General features: G+C 36.1%; 1 protein-coding gene across 4 annotated transcripts in view; it reads left to right on the forward strand.

The window, feature by feature from the left end:
- QSER1 (glutamine and serine rich 1) overlaps window positions 1-23053 on the forward strand; it is a 77540-nt gene that overhangs the window by 43633 nt on the left and 10854 nt on the right. For 3 of the 4 annotated variants that reach the window (XM_055423794.2, XM_055423791.2, XM_088843227.1), the window contains 5 exons: window positions 13452-13777; window positions 14567-14683; window positions 15276-15409; window positions 16829-17046; window positions 21909-22046. In XM_055423794.2, the coding sequence (XP_055279769.2) occupies window positions 13452-13777; window positions 14567-14683; window positions 15276-15409; window positions 16829-17046; window positions 21909-22046 (933 nt within the window). The remainder of the gene's footprint in view (window positions 1-13451; window positions 13778-14566; window positions 14684-15275; window positions 15410-16828; window positions 17047-21908; window positions 22047-23053) is intronic. The other variant, XM_088843226.1, reaches the window with a different exon arrangement.

The raw sequence follows: 23053 nt of genomic DNA on the forward strand, positions 1-23053 counted from the left end.
AAATTTCAACAAGGTCTGACTTATTCATTTTTCCTTTTATGATTTGTGCTTTTTGTATCCTAAGAAATCTTTGCCTAACCACATAGTCAAAAAATTTTCTCTTGTTTTCTTCTAGGAATTTTAAAGTTTTGCATTTTGCATTTAGGTCTAGGATCCCTTTTAATTTTGGGGGGGTGGTATAAGATGTGAGGTATGGGTTGAAGTTTTGCACATGGACATCCAGCTTTTCCAACACATTTGTTGAAAAGACAATCCTTTTCTCCATTGATTGCTTTTCACATCTTTGTCAAAAATCAGCTGACATGTTTGTCTTGTTTTTATAATTATGTAGGTTTTGGCTAGCTCAGTCATGTCCAACTCTTTGTGACCCCGTGGACTATACAGTCCTTGGAATTATCCAGGTCAGAATACTGCAGTGGGTAGCCTTTCCCTTCTCTAGGGGATCTTCCCAACTCAGGGATTGAACCCAGGTCTCCCTCATTGCAGGCGGATTCTTTACCAGCTGAGCCACAAGGGAAGCCCAGCTGACCATATTTTTATGAATCTATTTCTGGACTCTGAATTCTGTCACACCGATCTACACGTTTATACTTTGACCAGTGTGACACTGTCTTAATTGCCGTACCACTGTGTGCTAAATCTTTCAGTTGTCTCCGACTGTTTGCGATCCCATGAACTGTAGCCTACCAGGGTCCTCTGTCCATGGGGATCCTCCAGGCAAGAATACTGGAGTGGGTTGCCATTTCCTTCTACAGGGGATCATCCCAGTGCAGGGATTGAACCTACATTGCAGGTGGATTCTTTACCATCTGAGTTACTGGGAAACCCTTAATCAATTGCCTCATAATTATTTCAGAGAAGGCATTGGTATAGGATATGAGCACTAATTCTGCCAAGAGTTAACTGAGCGACTTCACTTTAACTTTTCACTTCCGTGCACTAGACAAGGAAATGGCAACCCACTCCAGTATTCTTGCCTGGAGAATCCCAGGGATGGAGGAGCCTGGTGTGCTGCCGTCTATGGGGTTGCACAGTCAGACATGACTGATGCTACTTAGCAGCATCAGCAGCATAATTAGTTTTATAATTATTAATTAATTGATTAATGCCTTAATTAATTGCCATAGCTTTACACTACATCTTGAAATAAGTCACTGTGAGTCTTCCAAATTTGTTCTTTCAAAATTGTTTTGCCTATTCTAGTTCCTTTCCTTTTCCATACCAAAAAAACCCCCCAAAACCCTACTGGGATTTTGATTACCTTGAATCTAATTGCAGTTTGAGGAAATGAAACTTTTAACAACATGCTGAGCCTTAATTCGTGAACACATTTAATTTCTCTTACCAGTCTTGCATAGTTTGGGGCATACAGATCCTGCACATGCTTTGTTAGCTTTATTCCCAAGTTTTTGGGGGTGCTGTTTACTGTAAATGATACTTTCTAAAATTTTCAAATTCCAATCATTCCTTAGTAGATTATAAAAATACAGTTAAACTTTATATATTGATCTTAAATTTGCACAACTGATTTACAGATTTTTTTAAATGGGAATTCCCTGGCAGTCCAGATGGTTGGATGGTATCACCGACTCAATGGACATGGGTTTGGGTGGACTCCGGGAGTTGGTGATGGACAGGGAGGCCTGGCGTGCTGCGGTTCATGGGATCGCAGAGTCGGACACGACTGAGTGACTGAACTGAACCAGCAGTTAGGACTCTGGCTTCCCCTGCAGGGAGGCAGGGAGCACAGGTTCACCCTCTGGTCAAGTAGCCAAGATGCTGCAAAAATTAGATTCCATAGGATTGTCTGTGTAGAAAATGATGGCAGAAAAACCATTCAGTTTCACTGATTTTTCTCCTTTGTTGAGAGTTTATTGATTTCTGCTATTTTCATTAATTCCTTTTTCAGTTTGATTTTGGTTTATTATGCTCTATTTTTGTCTATTTTCGTATGGTAGAAGCCTCAATTGTTGGTTTGAGACTTCTTTTCTTTTTTTAAAAAAGATTTTTTTGATGAGGATCATTTTTAAAGTCTTTAGAATTTGTTATAATACTGCTTCTGTTTTATGTTTTGGGTTTTTGGCCCTGAGGCATGTGAGATCTCAGCTCCTCAACTAGGGGTCAAACCCACACCTGCTATATTGGAAAGTGAAGTCTTAACCACTGGACCGCCAGGGATGTCCCCTCTATTGTTTTCTGCTCTAAGCATTTAATGTTACGAACTTCTCTCTAAGTCCTGCTTAGCTGCATCCCACAAATTATATTTTTATTTGTTTTTTTTCTTTCATTTCAAAAGTCTTTCAAATTTCTTTTGGTGCTTTCTTTTTATTTAGAAGCATATTTCAAATTTTTCAGTTATTTGGCGATTTTCCAGACATCTGTCCTTTATTGATTTCTGCTTTGTATAATTTCAGTTCTTTTAAATCTGTTAAGGTTAGCTTTATTGCCCAAAATATGGCTGATCTTGATTAATGTCCCAGTGTACTTCAAAAGAAAATTGCATTTTACTGTTTTGTGGGTTGTTGTATAAATTTCAGTTAAAGCAAGTTGGTTGTTAATGTTGTTCAGATTTTCTGTCTCATTACTAATTATCTGTTTACTTGTTCTGTCAATTACTGAGAGAGGATTTCCCGTGTTTCCACATTTATTTGTGGATCTGTCTGTTTTGCTTTTCATTTCTATCAGTTACTGCTTTGTGTATTTTGAGCTGTTTTTAGATGTGTACACATTTAGGATCGTTAAGCCTTAGTGAATTGACCCTTTTATTAGTATATAATATCCTTCTTTATCCTTGGTAATAATCCTTATTCTGAAGTCTGCTTTGTTGTTATAGCCACTCTAGGTTTCTTTTGGTGGGCTGCATATATCTTTTTCCATCCTTTGACCTATCTGTGGCATTATGTTTAATGTGAGTATTTTGTAGACAGTACATAGTTCAATTTTGTCATTTTTTTAAAACTCTAATCTTGTAATCTCTGTGTTTCAATTAGTTTGTTTAGACCACTTACATTTAATATAATTATTGATATAGTTCAATCTTTCATTCTTTGTTTCCTGTTTTCCCTCTTTGTTTTTGTTCCTGTCTCTTTCCTATCTTTAAAAAAATCATTTGAACTTTTTACTATTTTATTTTAAAATTTATCTCTGGGTTTTTTTTTTTTTTTTGGCTGTATCTTTTCATATTATGGTTTTAGTGGTTGACTTAGTGATTACAATCCACTTAGTTAATATTTTTATTACATGAAATAAAATGCTGAAACCCCAAAACCATAGAGATCTCTTTACCCTTGCTCTTATGTTATATATATTTGTCCTGTTGAAAGCCCTGATAGAGAAATAATTTTTGCTTACAACCATCATACATATTCTAAATAATTTAATAGGAGCAAAATAGTCGACTATATTTACCCAGATATTTATAATTGCTCTTGTACTTCCTTTATTCCTCATATTCCATGTTTCCCTCTGGTATCATTTCCTTTCAGCCCAAAGAAGTATTCCATTTTTAAAACTTTTTCTTTGACTTTCAGTCGTGTAATTATTTCTGTGGATAAGGTTCATCCTGTTTGGAGTTTACTGAGCTTTTTGAATCTGTAAAATGTGTATCTTTTCCCAAATTTGAGAAGTTTGCAGGCATTCTTTTTTGTGCACCAAACTCTTTCTTTCCTTATTGGACTCCAGTGACATGAAAGTAAAATATTTTTATATTATTCCTCAGGTTCCTGAGTTTCTGTTTTTTTTTTTTTCAATCTTTTCTTCCTCTCTGTTCCTCAGATTGTATCATTTCTATCAGTCTATCTTCAAGTTCTTTGACTTTTTCACCTCAATTCATTGCTGACTCTACCCAGGGAGTATTTTTTATTTCCGATATTTTCAAATATTCTTTTCAACTCTAAAATTTGTATTTGGTTCTTTTTTCTAGTTCCAGTTTCTCTGCTGAGAACTTACATATTTCCATTCATTTCAAAATATGTTTATCTTACCTCAGGAAGCATGCTTATGGTAGCTGTCTTCAAGTCTTTGATAATTTCAACATCTGAGTCACCTTAGAGTGGCATCTACTCATTATCTTTTCCCTTTGAAAATTGGTCACATTTTTCTGGTTCTTTATATATTGAGCAATCTTGAATTGTATCCTGCACGTTTTGAGTACAGTATTGTAAGACTCTGGGTTTTGTTAAAATCCTCTGGAGAATATTGGTTTGCTTTGTTTTAGCAAGCAGTCAGACCTTAAGTTCTGTCTCACCTTTGAGTGGTGGTCTGATGTTAGTTCAGTTTTCAAAACCTTTGCTCTGCTTCTTTGGATCTGACTCAGCAGTTAGTCTGAAACTTGGATGCACAGTAGACTTTGTTATAGTTTAGGTCTCAAAGAGATCTCCAGGCAAGAATACTGGAGTGGGTTACCGTTTCCTTCTCCAGGGGATCTTCCCGACCCAGGGATCGAACCCGGGTCTCCCACATTGGAGGTAGACGCTTTAACTTCTGAGCCACCAGGGAAGCCCGAATTAGAGGATACCACTCTGCAATTCTCTCTTCTCTGGGAATTTCCCTACATGCGCAACTCCCAGGGTTTACTTTCCTGGTCATTTGGACTAGAAAAGTGGAATTTTCCTTGGACTTTTTAAAAACTGCCCGTGCTTTATTATGATTCTGTGTAACTGGCACTGCCCCTGGGGCAGTGCAATGAGAGAGGAGTTAAAAAAAGAACAGGTAATTTTCCTGCACATTGTCCCTCAGCTTTATTGAGATTTAATTGACATACAACATTTTCTACTTTTCATGCCATAGGAGCTCATGGCCCATCCAGATGCCTCTGATTCTCCAAAAAGACAGGTGTTTTGTCCAGGTTTACGATGTTGGGTTTACTGCTTCTGTGTTGCAGCTCTGTGACTTTGGTTGCCTTTGGGGCAGGGCTGGGAAAGAGAAAGAGAAGAAAAAAGAAATGGCATAGCCTCTGCATACTCTCACCTTGCGTGGGTCTCCTTTCCCCACTCCTCTGTCCAAAAAGACAGATTTTCTTGGGGGTTGAGAGGAAAGAAAATGAGGAAACATCTTTCTCTACGTAAAGATTGTTGTTTCAGTTTGGCCTTCCCTTCCCAATCTGCCTGTAGTTACTAACTTTTCATAGTCTTCCAGTAGTTCCATTTTATGTTTTGTCCAGCGGTTTTAGTTGTAGTAAGTAGGTCTAGTGGACTTATTTGATCTTAGTTGGCACCAGAAGCCTTTCATGAATTTTAAAAAATTTATTGTGTTACAAATTACAGTCGTTACTTCTGATCCTCAAACTATTCTATAATGGGCCAATAGAAGCCCCTTCAGTGTTTTGATTTTGATTGTGATTACATTGAATTCATAATTAATTTTAAGGCAGAATTGTTATCTTTACTATATTGTCTTCTCATCCACTTAGGGAATGTAATGTTGTTCTGCTTATTCAGATCTTATGTCTTTTAATATCTTACCATTTTTCCACATAGATAATCTATATTATAGTCTTAATAGTATTTTTTTAGTATTTTAAATACAATTTTCATGATACTGTTCTCTCATTAGTTACTGATAATGTATGGCATTGGTTGACTTTCATGTCTTCAGTGTTTGGTATTTTTGTTTACGTTTATTTTATTTGTTTTATTTTTGGTTTCACTGCATCTTGGTTGCTGTGCATGGCTTTCTCTAGCTGCAGCGAGCTGGGGCTGCTCTTGGTTGCAGAACGTGGTCTTCTCAGCGTGGTGGCTCCTCTCACTGCACAGCATGGGCTCTGGGCACATGGGCTTCAGTAGTTGTGGCTCGCGGGCTCTAGAGCAAGGACACAGTCATTGTGGTGCAGGGGCTTAGTTGCCCGATGGCATGTGTAATCTTCCGGGACCAGGGATTCTTATCCCGGGAAATCTTGACATTTTTGTTGAATTTTTAATTTAACGGTTTTTCCACCTGATTCTCTTGTATTTTTAAATAGATAATTTTATCTTCTAAAAATAATGGTAGTTTATCTTTCTGTTTCTGTGGGGATAATTTATCTTATTGGGTCAGGCCTCTGTTGTTGAATGATGGCAAGCATCTCAGCCTTCTCCTTGATATTTAGTAAAATACGTAGTGTTGGAAATATATTTGTCAGTTTCTAATATACTGTACTCTTTCTTAGTGTCCTTCTTTTTTGAAGTTCTTAAAGTTTTTTTTTTTTTTCCATTAACAATAAGCATTAAATTTTGTCAGATGCTTTTTTGAGTTGCTTCTGAAAAATCTGCTTTCTTTTTTCCCACGTTAATCTGTTACTTGATTTCCTAATGCTGAACTTCCTTCTTAAAATTTCTACCATGAACTCTGCTTGATCATGATAAATCACTTTAGTCCATTGTAGAATTTAAGTTGCTAGTATTTTGTTTGGGATCTTTACACCTAGATTCATAAATGGGATTAGTGTACAGTGTTTTTGTTCACTTTTGTTTTCAGGAATTTTCTAACCTTATGAAGTAAATTAGGAAAGCTTTTATATTTGTTTAAATTTGAAAAAGTTTGCTATATATAACTGGGATTTGGTAGAACTTTCTAAGAATACATCTGGGAGTTTCCAGTTTTTTCCTGATAGTTTGATCTATCTGGGTCAGTTTATTTATTTATTTTCTAGTAAAATGATTTCTCTAATTTAGATTTTAAAATTCGTTGTTATAAAACTGTACATAGTGTTTCCTCAAAAGTTTTCAGTCTCCTCTGTTCTGCAGTTTATGTTCTCTTTCTTGTTTTGATTATTATTTGAATCTTTTTCCTTATCAATCTATGGAACAATTGCCTATTTAATGGTTCCTTCTAAAGAGCCAGTGTATTTTTTTTTTTTTTGCTCCTATCACTTTTTACTCACTTTTTCTTAATTTCTGCTTTTATCAGTTCTTTCTCCTCGATTCCCTGGGTTGAATAATCTCTCACTGACCAGTTTATTTTTTTGTTGCTTTATAATGAATGGGATTAAAGTTGTAAGTTTTGTGTTGTTTTTCCCCACCACACTGCAGCTTTGTTCCTCTGGCTTCAATTTGCTGTGTTTCTCATTCTCCTTTCTAAATGGTTTGTCATTTTAGTTTTGATTTCCTTTTAACCCGATAATTATTAAGAATAGTGGATTTTTGCCTGTTTCCTAGTAGGTTTTTGGAGTTTGGGTGTTTTTATTCCTTTATTACTATTAATAATTTATAGCCCTGCTGGTAGTCCTTTATTATTAATTTATGGCCCCACAATTTTGTATTGTGATCAAAGGAATGTGGCTTAGGTAATGTCTACATTTTGAAATTTACGGAAATTTTGTTAGTAGCTTGGTAAATGTCAATTTTTATAAATGTCCCATGAGTATCGAGTGCTAATAGATTTTATTGGTAATATTGTTCAAACCCTTTATATCTTTATTTTTTAATATAATAAATGATGTTAGGTTATTTAAGAAAAATGTATATATATGTTGCAGGTATAATAAATGATGATCTGGAATTTGCCTTAAACTATCCCAGCAAATATAAAAGGGGTGACAGAAAAAGAAGTATATCAAAATGTTTATGATTGTTAACAGTTGGGTTATGGTATATGAGGGTTTGTATTCTCTTAATTTTGTGTATGTTTGAAATTTTTAATAAAAATTTTAAAAAAATCCTCCCTATACTTATTTGTTTTTAGATTGCTTGATCTGTTGATTCCTGAAAAAGGTGGTGTGTTAAAATATCCAACTATGTTTTATTGCTTTTCTAATACTGTTCCCTTGATGTTTTAAACCCATGTAATTGGGTGCATAAAATTTTACTACAGTTATATTTCCTTTTATCATAATAAAATCTTTTTCACATTTCACATTTCTGTTTTTAATATTGCTATAGTAATCTTATTGTTAGAACTTTTAGTATATTTTCTGTATTTCTGTTCTTTCAGAACATTTTTTCTTGTGAGATATAACTTACGTGTGTGTGACTGTGCATGCTCAGTCACTCAGTCATGTCCGACTGCCCCATGGACTGTAGCCCTCCAGGCTCCTCTGTCCGTGGTATTTTCCAAGCAAGAATACTGGAATGGGTTGCCATTTCCTTCTCCAGGGGATCTTCTGGACCCAGGGACTGAACTCGGGTCTCCTGGATTGCAGGCAGATTCTTTACCACCTGAGCTGCCAGGGAAGTACCTCATAACTTTTGTATGAAAATACAATACACATAAGGAAAACACACACAAAATTTCCATAAACTTGAAAATGTGGGTATTAATTAGGACATAGTCCCTGACCACAATGCAGTAATTTCGTAAAAGGAAAGCAGAAAGAAAAAAAGGACAAAAATATTAAAAAGTAAGTTTTTCTTCCTAAAAGTTCTTAAATAACTTGTGATAACTTCTGAATAACTCAGGGCTTTAAAAGGAAGTTAAAAGTGAAATGACAGACCGCTTAGAACAGTGGAGCATTACATTTTGAAACTAGTGGAATGTGCCAAAAGTGAGTGGGGCAAAGAAGAAAGTTTACTGTGTTAAATGCTACTCACTGGAAAGCAAGAAAGTTCAAAAATAGAATATTAAAGTAGATCCAGGTCATAATCTATAGAACTAAACACTGTCTGACTTGGATGGTAATCACTTCCATGCTTTTATAATTTTACCACGTATGTATGTATTTTCTTTGGCTCATTTTAAAACTTCTCATAAAGGACATTATACAGTATTGATAAGTTTTTCCTTTCACTAATTTGGAAGCTATTCTTCTTATAAAATATTTTCCTAACTTTTTTATTATGGAAATTTCAAACACAAAGTTGTAAAGATTGATATAGTTAAACCAGTTTATGCATCATTCAGTTTCAATAATCATCAACACATGTTCAGTCTTCATTCTTGCCCCTCACCCCCAATGACTGTGATGAAATATTTCTCTTCTTTTCCTGATTATAATAGGGATTATAGTATGCATTGTCACCTCCTCGAAATCTGTTAGTATCTTATTTTTCTCCTGAACAACATAAAGACTCTGAGCACTAAAACTCCATTTTATGCTCTCCTAACTTTATTGGTCAGAGAAGGCAATGGCAAGCCACTCCAGTACTCTTGCCTAGAAAATCGCATGGACAGAGGAGCCTGGTGGGCTGCAGTCCATGGGGTCGCTACTAGTCAGACACGACTGAGCGACTTCACTTTCACTTTTCACTTTCACACATTGGAGAAGGAAATGGCAACCCACTCCAGTGTTCTTGCCTGGAGAATCCCAGGGACGGCGGAGCCTGGTGGGCTTCCATCTATGAGGTCACACAGAGTCGGACATGACTGAAGTGACTTAGCAGCAGCAGCAACTTTATTGGTAGATACCATGTATTTTAATATTTAGATTTTATTCCATTTTGGCCATGACACACAGCTTGTAAGATCTTGTTTCCTCGACCAGGTATTGAATTCAGACCCCTAGCAGTAGAAGAGAGGAGTTCTAACCACTGGACTGACAGGGAATTCCCCTGTATGTTTTAATTCTATCCTGTTTTCTAATTAATACTCAATAAGAAATAGTTTTTTAAATCAGTTCAGTCGCTCAGTCGTGTCCAACTCTTTGCGACCCCATGAATCACAGCACGCCAGGCTTCCCTGTCCATCACCAACTCCCGGAGTTCACTCAGACTCACGTCCATCAAGTCGGTGATGCCATCCAGCCATCTCATTCTCTGTCATCCCCTTCCCCTCCTGCCCCCAATCCTCCCCAGCATCACGGTCTTTTCCAGTGAGTCAACTCTTCGCATGAGGTGGCCAAAGTATTAAGAGTTTCAGCTTCAGCATCAGTCCTTCCAGTGAACACCCAGGACTGATCTCCTTTAGAATGGACTGGTTGGATCTCCTTGCAGTCCAAGGGACTCTCAAGAGTCTTCTCCAACACCATAGTTCAAAAGCATCAATTCTTCGGCGATCAGCTTTCTTCACAGTCCAGCTCTCACATCCATACATGACCATTGGAAAAACCACAGCCTTGACTAGACGGACGATTATTTGGGTTTATTTATACATTTACCCTGGTAGCTCAGCTGGTAAAGAATCTGCCTGCAATGCAGGAGACCCTGGTTTGATTCCTGGGTCAGGAATATCCCCTGGAGAAGGGATAGGCTACTCACTCCAGTATTCTTCAACTTCCCTCGTGGCTCAGACAGTAAAGAATCTGCCTGCAATGCAGAAGACCTGGGTTCAGTCCCTGGGTTGGGAAGATCTGGAGGAGAGCTTGGCAACCTACTGCAGTATTCTTGCCTGGAGAATCCCCATGGACAGAGGAGTCTGGCAGGCTACAGTGCATGGGCTCAGACAGAGTGGGACATGACTGAGCCACTCATACATTCACCATATTGCCCTCTGTTCTTTCCTGCACCTCATGTCTTCTCTTGGGATGACTTTGCTTATGACTAAAGCATGTCCATTACAGTTTCCTTTTCTGAAAGTCTGCTGGTGGCAGTTTCTGTTTTTGTTAGATAGCTATGTGATTTGTTTTGCCATGTAACTTAGAAACAGTATATTTTTAAAATACAGTGACGGTGGTATAGTAAAATCCCCTTAATTTATCCATTATTTGTAAGAACAGTGTTTCCTAGTTTTTATATAAATAAAAATGAAGGATAAAAATAAGATTGGTTATAAAACCCATGTCAATGTGTAATATTCACCCATGAATTCATAAATGAATAATTGTTAAACGCCACATCCACTCAAAAGATGCATTCTTTTTACATTTACATTTATTTTATATTACACTGGAAAAACATTATTTTGGATCTACTGTACAAGTATTATAATGTTAGAAGTATTTAATATAGAGAACCTTCTGGTCACAAGACATAATTTTTTTTTTTCATTTATATACATTTTTGATGGGCTTCCCTCAACGTGACTATGTGTTGAAATAATACTTTGGATATATTGGGTTATATTTTTGAGGAAGAAAGCATGATACCTAGTTATAGTAACATAAAAATACATTAGAACAGGGGACTTACCTGGTGGTCCAGTGGTAAAGAAGCCACCTTGCAACGCAGGGGACAGGGGTTTGATCCCTGATTGGGGAACCAAATCCTATGTGCCTTGGAGAACCTAAGCCTGCTTGCCACAACTATAGAGTCCTGTGTGCCACGCTTAACATTTTGAGAAGTGGCCAGACTGTTTTCCAAGGTGGCTGTACCATTTTACATTCTCTCCATCAAGGTACAAAGGTTCTAGTTTCTCTTAATGTCTGCTAGTATGTTTTTTCCGGTATTTTTAGAGCCATCCTAGTAGGTTAGAGTGCGATTATCTGCTGAAGTCACATTAACTGACTCACCGCGTTTTGTGGCCTTTCATGTGCTTATGGACAATTTTTATATCTTTGGACAAACAGGTGTCACTCACTTGTTAAATTGGGTTATTTGTCTTTTTGAGATTTAAGAGTTCTTTATATATTCTGGATACAAATATCTGGCAGCTGTATGATTTGTAAACAGTGTTTCCCATTCTGTAGGTTATCTATCCAGTTTTGTGATGGCTTCAGCTGTAGTACAAGTTTTCAATTTTGGTGAAGTCCAGCTTATTCTTTCTTTTGTTACTTGTAAAGTCATGAAGCCAAGAGTTTCATAATTTTAGCTTTCACATTTATGATGATAATCTGCTTTCAGTGAATTTTTGTGTATAGTATGAGGTAGACATCCAGCGTTATTCTTTATTCCTGTCCAGTTGTACCAGTACCATTTGTCAAAAAGCCTTTTCATGCTTCCCCCAGGAAATGGTTTTGGCACCCTTGTTCACAATCGTTTCACTGTAAATATAGAGTTTACTTCTGGACTTTAATTCTAGTCTTTTGATCTGCATATCTATCCTTTGCTACTATCACACTGCCTTAATTACTAAAGGAGTAATTAAGTTTTGAAATTCAATTACTGTGGTATGATTTGGAATTTCTGAAATGTGAGTCCTCCAAATTTATTCTTCGTTTGCAGGATTATTTTGACTGTTCTGATTCTTTTGCTGTTCCATATTAATTTTAGGAGTAGTTTGTTAGTTTCTTAAAAAAAAAATCATCTGGGAATTTTATAGGGATTCTTATGCTGATTTCTTTATTTTGGTCATGCTGCACAGTATGGGGGATCTTAGTTCTCTGACCAGGGATCAAACCTGCATCCCTTGCAGTAGAAGCCTTCACTGGGCCACCAGGGAAGTCTCTGATTAGCTGTTAAACCAAGCATGCCTTCCTATGATAAAACTCACTTGGTCATGGTGTATACTGGAGTGGGTTGCCATTTCCTTCTCCAGGGATCTTGCTGATGCAGGGATTGAACCTGTGTCTCTTACATTTTCTACTTGGCAGGCGGATTCTTGACCACTGAGCCACCTGGGAAGCCCATATACTTATTTTGTATGTTGGAATATTTTTTCATATTTTGCTAGAGATTTTTGTGTTTGTATTCATAAGGGATAGTGGTCTATAGCTTTTTCATGATGTTTTTGTCTAGTTTAAGTATTAGAATAATACTTTGCTTGAGTGAGTTGGGAAGTATTTCCTCTTATCTCTTTGAGTTTATGATGGGTTGGTATTACTTCTTAACTGTTGATAGAACCCACCTTGGTACCCATTTTGACCTGTGCTTAGCTTTGTGGGATGTTTTTAATTTCTTTTATTGTTTTGTTGTTGGTCTATTCAGATGTTCCCTTTCTTCTTGAGTTCTTTTGGTAGTTTGTGTCTTTCTAGGAATCTGTCCCATTCACCTAAGTTGTTGGCATATAGTTTTTCATATTACTTTATGATCCTTCTTATTTAGCTTCCAGTGCTGTCTCAAAGTATTTGAGGGGTGTTGTTTTGTTTCCCACATTCAATTGGCTTTTCTTCTTCTAGGCCTTCACAGCTTTGGTTGACTGACCCTTGTCTTACATCGCTTTTTTGTCTCTGTTCTTTTAAAAATATTTTTGTGCTACTTAAGTGGAACTAGGGGTAAGTTTAGGTTGATGGAGATTCTCTAATTGTCATCCAGATGTTAAGAAGTTAATAAATGATTTTTTCTATTTCGATTTTTGTAATTGGTGGATAATTGCTTTACAGCGTTGTATTGGTTTCTGCGTACAGCATGTTGAATCAGTCACGTGTATGTATATTCATATATCCTCTTCCTCTGAGCCTTCCTCCCGTCCTCCCACATCCTGCCTCTGGGTTGTGAGCTGGTGCCTGGTTGGGCTCCGTGTGTTACCCGGCAGCTTCCCACTAGTTACCTGTTTCACTCATGGTAGTGTATATATGTCAGTGATGCTTTCTCAATTCATCCCACCCTCTCCTTCCTCCGCTGTGTCCACAAGTCCATTCTCTGCGTCTAACAAGCATTCTTTAATTTCATTGTTGCGAACAATTTGATGGCAAAAATAATAAAGTCTCGTTGTAAACTGCACAGATTTTACTCAAAGCAAATAAATGTTTAATACTTTGCATTACTAACTTGCATTTGCTTGTCTAGTTTCAGAAGCCACACAGGTGGCAGCTACTAGCACAAGTGCCATTACTGCCTTTACTGCTCCTGCCTCCTCCGCTGTGGGCACAGTTAAGCAAGAAACTCTCTGCTCCGCTTCACCTGCAGTAAATACCCCAGAACTCATAAGCTCCTCAGAGCCCCCAAAGTCCACCGAACGTGACGGCCTTCCTTCAGACCAGTCTGCAAGAGGACAGGCCACTGTGGCCATAGAAGGCTTTACAGATGAGGAGGACGCAGAAAGTGGAGGAGAAGGCCAATACAGAGAGCGTGATGAATTTGTGGTAAAGATAGAAGACATAGAGACTTTCAAGGTAACGTGAATGTTCCCAGGTGTAAAGGTCATGGTTTAGGGGGTGTGTCTCCATGATGGCTTAATACCTTGTGTCTAGTTGTGGAGAATTGTGAAGTTTGGAGAAAATGGTTATTTATGTAATTTAAAAATTTAAAGAAAATAATACGAATATAATGTGAAAGTAGCATTAGACTATTTTTTTGTAATTTCAAATTCAATATTACAATTTCGTGTAAGAAATTTTAGCAGTACTAAGAGCACTTATTTTGGGGGTTTTGTTTGCTTGCTTTTTTGTTTAAATTTATTAATTTTTTTAATTGAAGGATAATTGCTTTACAGAATAGTGTTGGTTTCTGCCAAACATCAACATGAATAAGCCGTGTTTGCCTGCTTTGATTTTATTTTTTAATTGCAGTGGAGAGAAATGGCATTAAAAAATACAATGAAGAACATAACATTTAAATTATCCATATTCCTTCCATTCACAATTATCTGTTAGTATTTTAACATTTGTTTCTGGTGGTTTTGAATATGTAATAAAATTGCAGAAACAATGTATCATTAGCAGAAAACTTTCCAATAGCTATAGAAAAGGGTAGTGGGCTACTTTGTATATTTGTACTACCTGTTTCTGGAAAATTTAAGCAAAGACTGAATAGCTGACTTATAAGAATTACTGTGAAAGTTCAGCTAGGTAAAAGATAAAAGTTTGAACTAGGGACTTCTTTAAGATTCCTTTCAGCTCTCAGAGTCTATAAATCTAGAATATATTGCTAGTTTTTATAAATGTCATTAATTCTTCTTACAGGAGGCTTTAAAAACAGGAAAAGAACCCCCAGCTATTTGGAAAGTACAAAAAGCTTTATTACAGAAGTTTGTTCCTGAAATTCGAGATGGACAAAGAGAATTTGCTGCTACAAATAGTGTAAGTAAAATGCTTGTTTACATTAAGCTTCCTTTTTTTTTTAACAGATCTTGGGTAGAATATACAATGATATAAATTTAAATGTATTTTTAAATGTATTTATATTGAGCATCTATGATATATTAATAAGTAGCATAAAATTTGAACTATATAGACTATATGATGCTCTGATTTTAAAATAAAATTAATATGTAAATACCAGCTACTTAAATGGCTTAACTCTTTTTTTTAATAATGGAAAGGAATTAACATTAGTGTGTGAAGAATTCTAATGGACCTAGAGACACTTACATTGATTATTCTGCCAGTCAGATATCCTGATTTACCAAGAAGACTTACAGAATATTCCTTTTGACTTAAGTAGTTGTTTAATAGCATTGAGCAAATAAGCATCTGACGGTCAGCCAAAGAAGACTGCATCTATATATAGGCTTGCAGTTAAGACTGAGGCTGGGATCATTTTTGACGGTGCAATTAGCCTGGCCTGAGCTGCATTTTGAAGGATGACTTTATGACAGTCTGTCATGACAACAAGGGAATATTTTATGTATGGAATGTACAATTAAGTAATTCAGAGTGCTTCTTTCCTTAGTACCTTGGATATTTTGGAGATGCAAAGAGTAAATACAAAAGGATATATGTGAAGTTCATTGAAAACACTAACAAAAAGGAGTATGTTAGAGTGTGTTCCAAAAAGCCAAGAAATAAGCCTTCACAAGCTATCAGGTATTTATTATTTTATGTAATAATTATTGGAAAACGTTATTGGTGATATACAAAGAATTACATCAATTAAAGAGACTGATTATTTTTTTCCATTATATACAAGTTTGAAAATCATTGCTTAATGTCATATGTGATTCCTTTTGAAGTAATGAGACAGGAATTATAAAGCCTGTGGCTATCATGGTGGGGAGGATACCTTTTTCTTCCCTGAGTCCTTTTGGTGTCACCCTAGTATAGTGGAAAATAATTGGATTTACAGCCTAAAGATTTGAATCCATCTCTTTATGACCTAGATTAATATAGCATTCTAGGGACTTCTCTGGTGATCTCGAGGTTAAGATTCCATGCTTCCACTGCAGGGATTGCAGGTTTGATCCCTGGTCAGGTAACTAAGATCCTGCGCATGGTACAGCCAAAAAAAAAAACACGAAAAAAAAGATAACCTTGCTTAGCTCCCTTTTTTTAATCTAAAAATAAAATGAATATAATAACGAAATGTCAAATTTAAAATGAGAAAAAACTGTTTAAGGCCTGTACATTACAACTGCATTAGAATTTTCATCATATGTTAATGTGAATCTGGCTTATCTGGAGCATGAATTTGGAAAACCATGAATTTGGAAGTGATGACACAGCCACATTCTCTTTAATCTGTATGAGAAAGCAGGTGTGAGCCTAGATACAGTCTAGTGCTCAGAAGATCTAGTAAATGAAGATTCCAGCTTATTGGACACAGCCACTTTATCTCAATGATGGAATTTTATCCTCTCCTTCAAATCTCCAAAACCAGGGCACAGCAAATCTTACTTCGGGGACTCTAGCACAGGTGCAGTTGAGAGTCCATATCAAAACCTGGCACCACCAGAGCCTTTGAGAGTTCTGATGTTCCAAGCTAGATGGGACTAGAAGTCCATTGGTCATCTGCAGTGCAGCCTCATAGCCAGGAAAAATGAGTTCGTAAAGGGAAAGGAGTGGCGGGAGAGAGAGAAATAATAGGGGTTAAATTAATATAGTCCCTTACTAACTGAATATGTTGAATGTCAGTGTTAAAGAGTATATTTCAAGAGAATTTTGGAGCAGTCGCCATTGGTCATGTATAGGGCTTAGACTTTATTTTGGAGGTATTGGTGAGGTGATTAAAATTTTTTTCACCAGTGTTTCTTGGTTTTCTATTTATTTTTTAATTAAATTATTTATATAAAATTTTTTTTATTCTAAATTTTAATTTACTTATTTACTTTATTTGGCCAAGTTGTGTGTCCTGTGGGATTTTAGTTCTCCAACTAGGGTTTGAACCTGCACCCCCTGCAGTGGAGGCTCAAAGGTCTAATTATTGGACCACCAGGGAAGTCCCTCATTAATTTATTTGAATTAGACAAGATTTCAGTGTGTTAATGAAGTCTGTTTGTAACATTGCAGAACTGTTCAGGCTAAGCCAAGTAACAACAGTAAAACTTCTGATCCTCCAACACCAAAAACTGCAACAACAAAAGCCCCTTCCATGAAACCCAAAGTTAAACAGCTAAAAGTAAAGGCTGAGCCACCACCAAAGAAAAGGAAGAAATGGAAAGAAGAATTTTCATCATCCCAATCTGACTCATCTCCTGAGATCCACTCTAGTAGTAGTGATGATGAGGGTGAGTTCTTCATGAAATTAATACCTTGATAATTTGAGATTTGCTGCATTAATGGAGAGGAACAATGATGCTGACAGTTCAAAATGTATTTGTTTTTCCTTTATTAGGTAATTTAGCTACCTCATTAAGTTCTGCTTAGGCATATATTTGCCCATGACTAAGCTAAGTAACTGTGCCTTAGTTTCTCTTTTATAAAGTGAAGATTGAAATACGTAGCAGTTATCTAACATGCTTTTTGACCTTAGAACCCTTGTACACTGTTAGAAACTGTTGAAGACACCAATGAGCATTTATGTAAGCTCTGTATATATTGAAATTAACTTCACTAGAAATTAAACCTGAGACAGTTGTAAAACAGAAATGTACCAGGAAAGATCCATCAGCCATCAAACTTACTGTGTAACATTTACAAGAAATTTTCAGTAGTCCAGAGCAGAGCCAGGCAACTACTACTGGTGGGCTAAATGTGATCTGCAGCCTGTGCTTAATAAAGTTTTACTGGAAAACTGGGAATTATTTACATGTTTTCATAAGTTAGTTTCCCCTTACAGTGACCGATTTGAGTAGTTCTTACAGAGAGCATATGACCATTAAAGTGCCAAATATTTACTATCTGGCCCTTTACAGAAAAATACACTGACCCCTCATTCTAATAAGGTAGTCAGAAAAACATGAAAGGATGACGGAAGGCTGCGTAGGCCATGCTAAAGCTAAAACGCTTGGGATTCTGTAAATGGGAATCCTTGGAGGGATTTAAGTAAAAGAACAAATGATAAAATCTGAATTTTAATTATGAGACATCATCTCTCTGTTCAGTCGCTCATTCGTGTCCGACTCTTTACAACCTCATGGACTGCAGCATGTCAGGCTTTCCTGTCCATTGCCAACACCCAGACTTTTGAGAAAGTCAAGAAGTATTCTTGGCAGAACTTGAATGATGAATTGAGTTTCGGGGGTACTGTTGAGGCTGATGTCTAGGATGGTTTCTGGCATTAAAACTATCATTGACTGGGAACTGATCTTAGAGATTACTTGGATAGAAATAGAATTATAATAAAAATTCTTTTGTAGCAGAAGTTTGCTTTAAATGTATTATTTTTAAAAGCTACTTATGAAGTTATTTAGAAATGTTTGTAAAGTATCAGAATTTGTAAAGAAATTTAGTGCTTTGAGTATGCATGGAAGGCATTATATATAATTTCACAGTTAGCAATCCTGCTTACTGTTTGGAGTAGAGAAGTTTTAGTTCTGCTTTGCACTGTTATTTATACAGCTTCCTCAAATGACAGTCAAGTTGAAATTTTTCTTTCACTGATAATCTGAATTACCACTCGGTGTCACTAGTAGGCAAGCATTATTAGTGCTTCTTAAAAAGAAGAAAAGATAATAAACATAGTTTTTAGGCTGGTGGTTTTTCAAACTATTTGTTTCAAGACTTCTTTATAATCTTCAAATTTATTGATGACTCCAAAAGACTTTTTTTGTGTGTGATTTGTATCTGTGTATATCACCAAGTATCAGTTAAAACAATTTTAAAATATTTTGAATAAACCCATTACATATAGGGGACTTCCCTATAGCTCAGATGGTAAAGAATCTGCCTGCAATGCAGGAGACCTGGGTTTGATTCCTGGGTCAGGAACATCCTCTGGAGAAGGAAATGGCAGTATTTCATTGGACACTCCAGTATTCCTGCCTGGAGAATTCCATGGACAGAGGAGCCTGGCAGGCTACAGTCCATGGGGTCAAAAAGCATCGGACACAACTAAGTGACTAACACACATGTTACATATTAATGTAAGTTTTTTAAACAATTGTGTTTAATTAGAATAGGACTTTCATATTCTGTATTAGGTTTTTTACTAGATGTTATTTTGGTTAAAGTATGTGAAGAAGACCTGGACTCATGTTAGGTATGTAGTTAGGAAAGAGGAGTATTTTGATGACTTTTTCACATAATTATGGGTATTTTTCTCTGATACTCAAAGGATTTTATTTTGTAAACTTGACAAGTGGTAATTTCTTCAACTTTTCATGCATGTTACGTTAAAATCTTTTTGTTTTACTCTTTGAAGTCTCTTTCATCCATGAATGACTTTGTAACGTTTTTTGGCCATGTGAAAATATTTGTTAGCTCATTGATTTTTTTTTTTTCATTTTTTCCCCACATTTTAAAATGTGGCAAAATATATATAACATAAAACTTGCCACTTTTGACCATTTTTAAGTGCACAATTCAGCATCATTAATTATATTCACAACTGTTGCACAACCGCACAGCTATTTCCAAAACTGCTTAATCACTCCAAATAGAAACTTTGTAACCATTAGGCAATAATTCCCCATTCTCCCTTTCCCCCAGCTGCTGATGATCTCTAATTTATTTTCTGTCTCCATGAATTTGCCTCCTCTACGTGTCTCATATAAGGGTAGCTTATTTCACTTAGCATAATGTTTTTAAAGTTCATCCATGTTATATAGCATATGTTAGAACTTTTTAGTTTTTGTGACTGAATGCAGTTCCATTATAAGTTTACCCACTGTATCCCCTTATCTTTTTATCTATTGATAGACACGTTGGTTACTTCCACATTTTGGCTGTTGTAAATAATGCTGCAGTGAACATTGGCATACAAATATCTGTTAGGTTTGTGTCCTGGTTTTCCAATTATTTGTATACCTAAGAGTGGAATTGCTGAGTCATATATTTTATATATTTAGCTTCTTGAGGAACTGCCTAACTGATTTCCACAGTGATTATACTATTTTACATTCCCACTAACAATACGTAGGTTTCCAGTTTCTTCACATCCTCACCAACCCTTGTTATATTTTGTTTCGTAATTATAGGTATTTTAGTAGGTGTGAAGTGATATCTCATTGTGGTTTTGATTTATATTTTCCTAATGACCAGTGATGTTGAACATCTTTTCAATTCCTTACTAGCTATTTTCTTACTTTCTTTGGAGTAATGTCTATTCAGATTCTTTGCCTAGTTCATTTCTCCTTTTGTTCCTTAGTTGTAGAAGTTCTTTATATATTGTAGATGTTAAACCCGTATTAGGTATATGATTTGAAAATATTTTCTCCCATTCTGTAGGTTGATATTTCACTTTTTTTTTTTTTTTTTTTTAGTATATGTGCTGTGGAGGTGAGCCCTATATTTCAGTTTTTGATAATGTCCTTTGATGCACAAAATTCAAAATTCTGATGAAGCCAAATTTATCTGTTTTTTTCATTGTTATTTTTTGGTGTCATATACAAATCCTAAGTCATGAAGATTTATCCCTGCGTTTTCTTCATAAGAGCCTTATGGTTTTAGTTATTTACATAATAAATTTTTGCAGTATTAAAAAATAACATTTTAATATTACCACTGATTTCATCAGTGAGGTCTTTAAGTATTGAAATGGTCATCAGGCTCACAGTGGTGGAAATAAGTTTTCCGAAATTCTAATTTTCACTTAGAACTTCAATTTTATCATTGGCAGCAAATACTGTCAGTTGTTTTCCTGGTAGTGACAGGTTCACTTCTTTAAGAAAATGTCTGCCAAATACTGAATAGGGGTAGGGTATCTGTTATTTTTTAAGTAAAAATGGTATTATTCCAGTGGAGGAGAAGGTGTCTGGTTCATCAAACAATTGCATGGGTACTCTTCCTGGAGATAACTGTCATACATCATAGCAGAAGTGCTTTATATATACCTCTCATTTCATCACACAGAGTTTTAAGACATTTACTCAAGAGTAATCACTGCAGATGCTGATTGCAGCCATGAAATTAAAAGACGCTTACTCCTTGGAAGGAAAGTTATGACCAACCTTGATCATATATTAAAAAGCAGAGACATTACTATGCCAACAAAGGTCCGTCTAGTCAAGGCTATGGTTTTTCCCATGGTCATGTATGGATGTGAGAGTTGGACTGTGAAGAAAGCTGATCGCCGAAGAATTGATGCTTTTGAACTGTGGTGTTGGAGAAGACTCTTGAGAGTCCCTTGGACTGCAAGGAGATCCAACCAGTCCATTCTAAAGGAGATCAATCCTAGGTGTTCGTTGGAAGGATTTATGCTAAAGCTGAAACTGCAATACTTTGGCCACCTCACGCGACGAGTTGACTCACTGGAAAAGACTCTGATGCTGGGAAAGGTTGGGGGCGGGAGGAGAAGGGGACGACAGAGAATGAGATGGCTGGATGGCATCACCGACTCTGTGGACATGAGTTTGAGTGAACTCCGGGAGTTGGTGATGGACAGGGAGGCCTGGCGTGCTGTGATTCATGGGGTCACGGAGAGTCGGACACGACTGAGCGACTGAACTGAACTGAACTGACTCTAGACCAGAATTTTATAGTAATTAAAGTGTAGAAGTAAAAAGAAGAGATATGTATATATTAACTCATACATTAAGTATTTTGTGGTTTCTTTACTAATTAAATAACTAGGAAAACCATCCAATTTTGAAGTAGCATGACCTTGCAGTGGATGTCTGGTAGGGTCAGGGGAGGGGAAACAGGTCCCTACAGGGCAAATGTTTCCAAATGTTGGGCTGGTGTTGGACTTCAGAGGCACTAAAATGTGTAGCATTTAAGCTTCATTACCACTCCAGATTCGTTTTGGTAAGTCCAGCAGTCTGGTTTTTTTTTGTTTTGTTTTCAAAGCTCTCCAGTGATTGTGATAGGCACAACTAGCTTTGAGAATCTCTCATTTGAAGTGTTTTTAAAAGCAGAGTGGGAGAACCTTGACTTTGAAGAAGTTTTATCTACAACCTTTTATCTGCTTGTAGGTAACTTGCTGTTGGGTAACATGTTTTTTAAGTTATCAGAAAGAAATATTTAATATTTCCTCTTTTCTCCCTCCCAGAGTTTAATCCTCCAGCTCCTTTTGTCACTCGTTTTTTGAACACAAGAGCAATGAAGGAAACCTTTAAGAGTTATATGGAATTGCTTGTCAGCATTGCTTTGGATCCTGACACAATGCAAGCCTTAGAGAAGAGCAATGGTACAGTCTGCTAAGTAATACTTTCTTGGCAGTACTTTCCAGATCTTTTTCATTCTTCTCTGTTAGTTATATGTTTAATATGTGGTTTTTGTGATATATCCTATATGTTGTCAGTTAATAAACTGTTGATATATTAGTTCTGTAAATATAGCTTTATATTTCATAGGGTCATAGCTTTTCATGAATTGTTAGAATAGTTGAACAGTTTTATATTAAATATATTTTTATTGATTTCTACTTATGAGAATACTCCAGTATTCCTGCCTGGAGAATTCCATGGACAGAGGAACCTGGTGGGCTACGGTCCATGGGGTTAAGAAGCATCAGATATGACTAAGTGACTGACTACCTACTAGTTTCTTTAAATCCTAGAATCTTTTTCATCCTCATAACATTTCACTAAGTATCTATATTATGTAGAAGGTCCAGATTTCAATCAATTTTTATATTTCTGTTTTCTAATAATTGGAAAGATGAAGCAGATAACAGTAGTATGAAGGTTAAATTGTATATTCATGTCCAGTAAAAGATACATCACAGAGTAAATATTTTCTAATCAATTAGTCATAAAACCATAAATGCCTTGGATTATATTTATTAATATTATTCCTTTTTTACTCTTCCTCTAGTAACTTTTTCTTCTGGTAAAGTAGGGGTGAAATTGACATATGAAATAAGCTGATAATTCATATATCTAATGTTGCTTTCTAATATTTACCCTTCAGCTACTACAGTTTTCACCAGGGCCAATTAAGAGAATGAAAGGATTAATGAGCCAGTTTCCATTATCCTTCTATCAGAATGAGTTGAACAAGTGTAAATTAAAAAGATAGTGAATAAATAATCAGTAACAATATACAACAGCAGTGCCTAATTGTTTTATTATTTCCATATATGCTTTGATGTACATTATTCCCCATAGGATCCCAGAACAACTTAGCCATTTTTGGAGTAAAGACAATGAGGCTCAAAAAGGTTGAGTGACTTGCTTATTAAGAGCTCACAAC

This window comes from Moschus berezovskii, chromosome 14 (assembly GCF_049115385.1).
Source record: "Moschus berezovskii isolate FMDL1 chromosome 14, NW_MosBer_1.0, whole genome shotgun sequence".
Classification (NCBI taxonomy): domain Eukaryota; kingdom Metazoa; phylum Chordata; class Mammalia; order Artiodactyla; family Moschidae; genus Moschus; species Moschus berezovskii.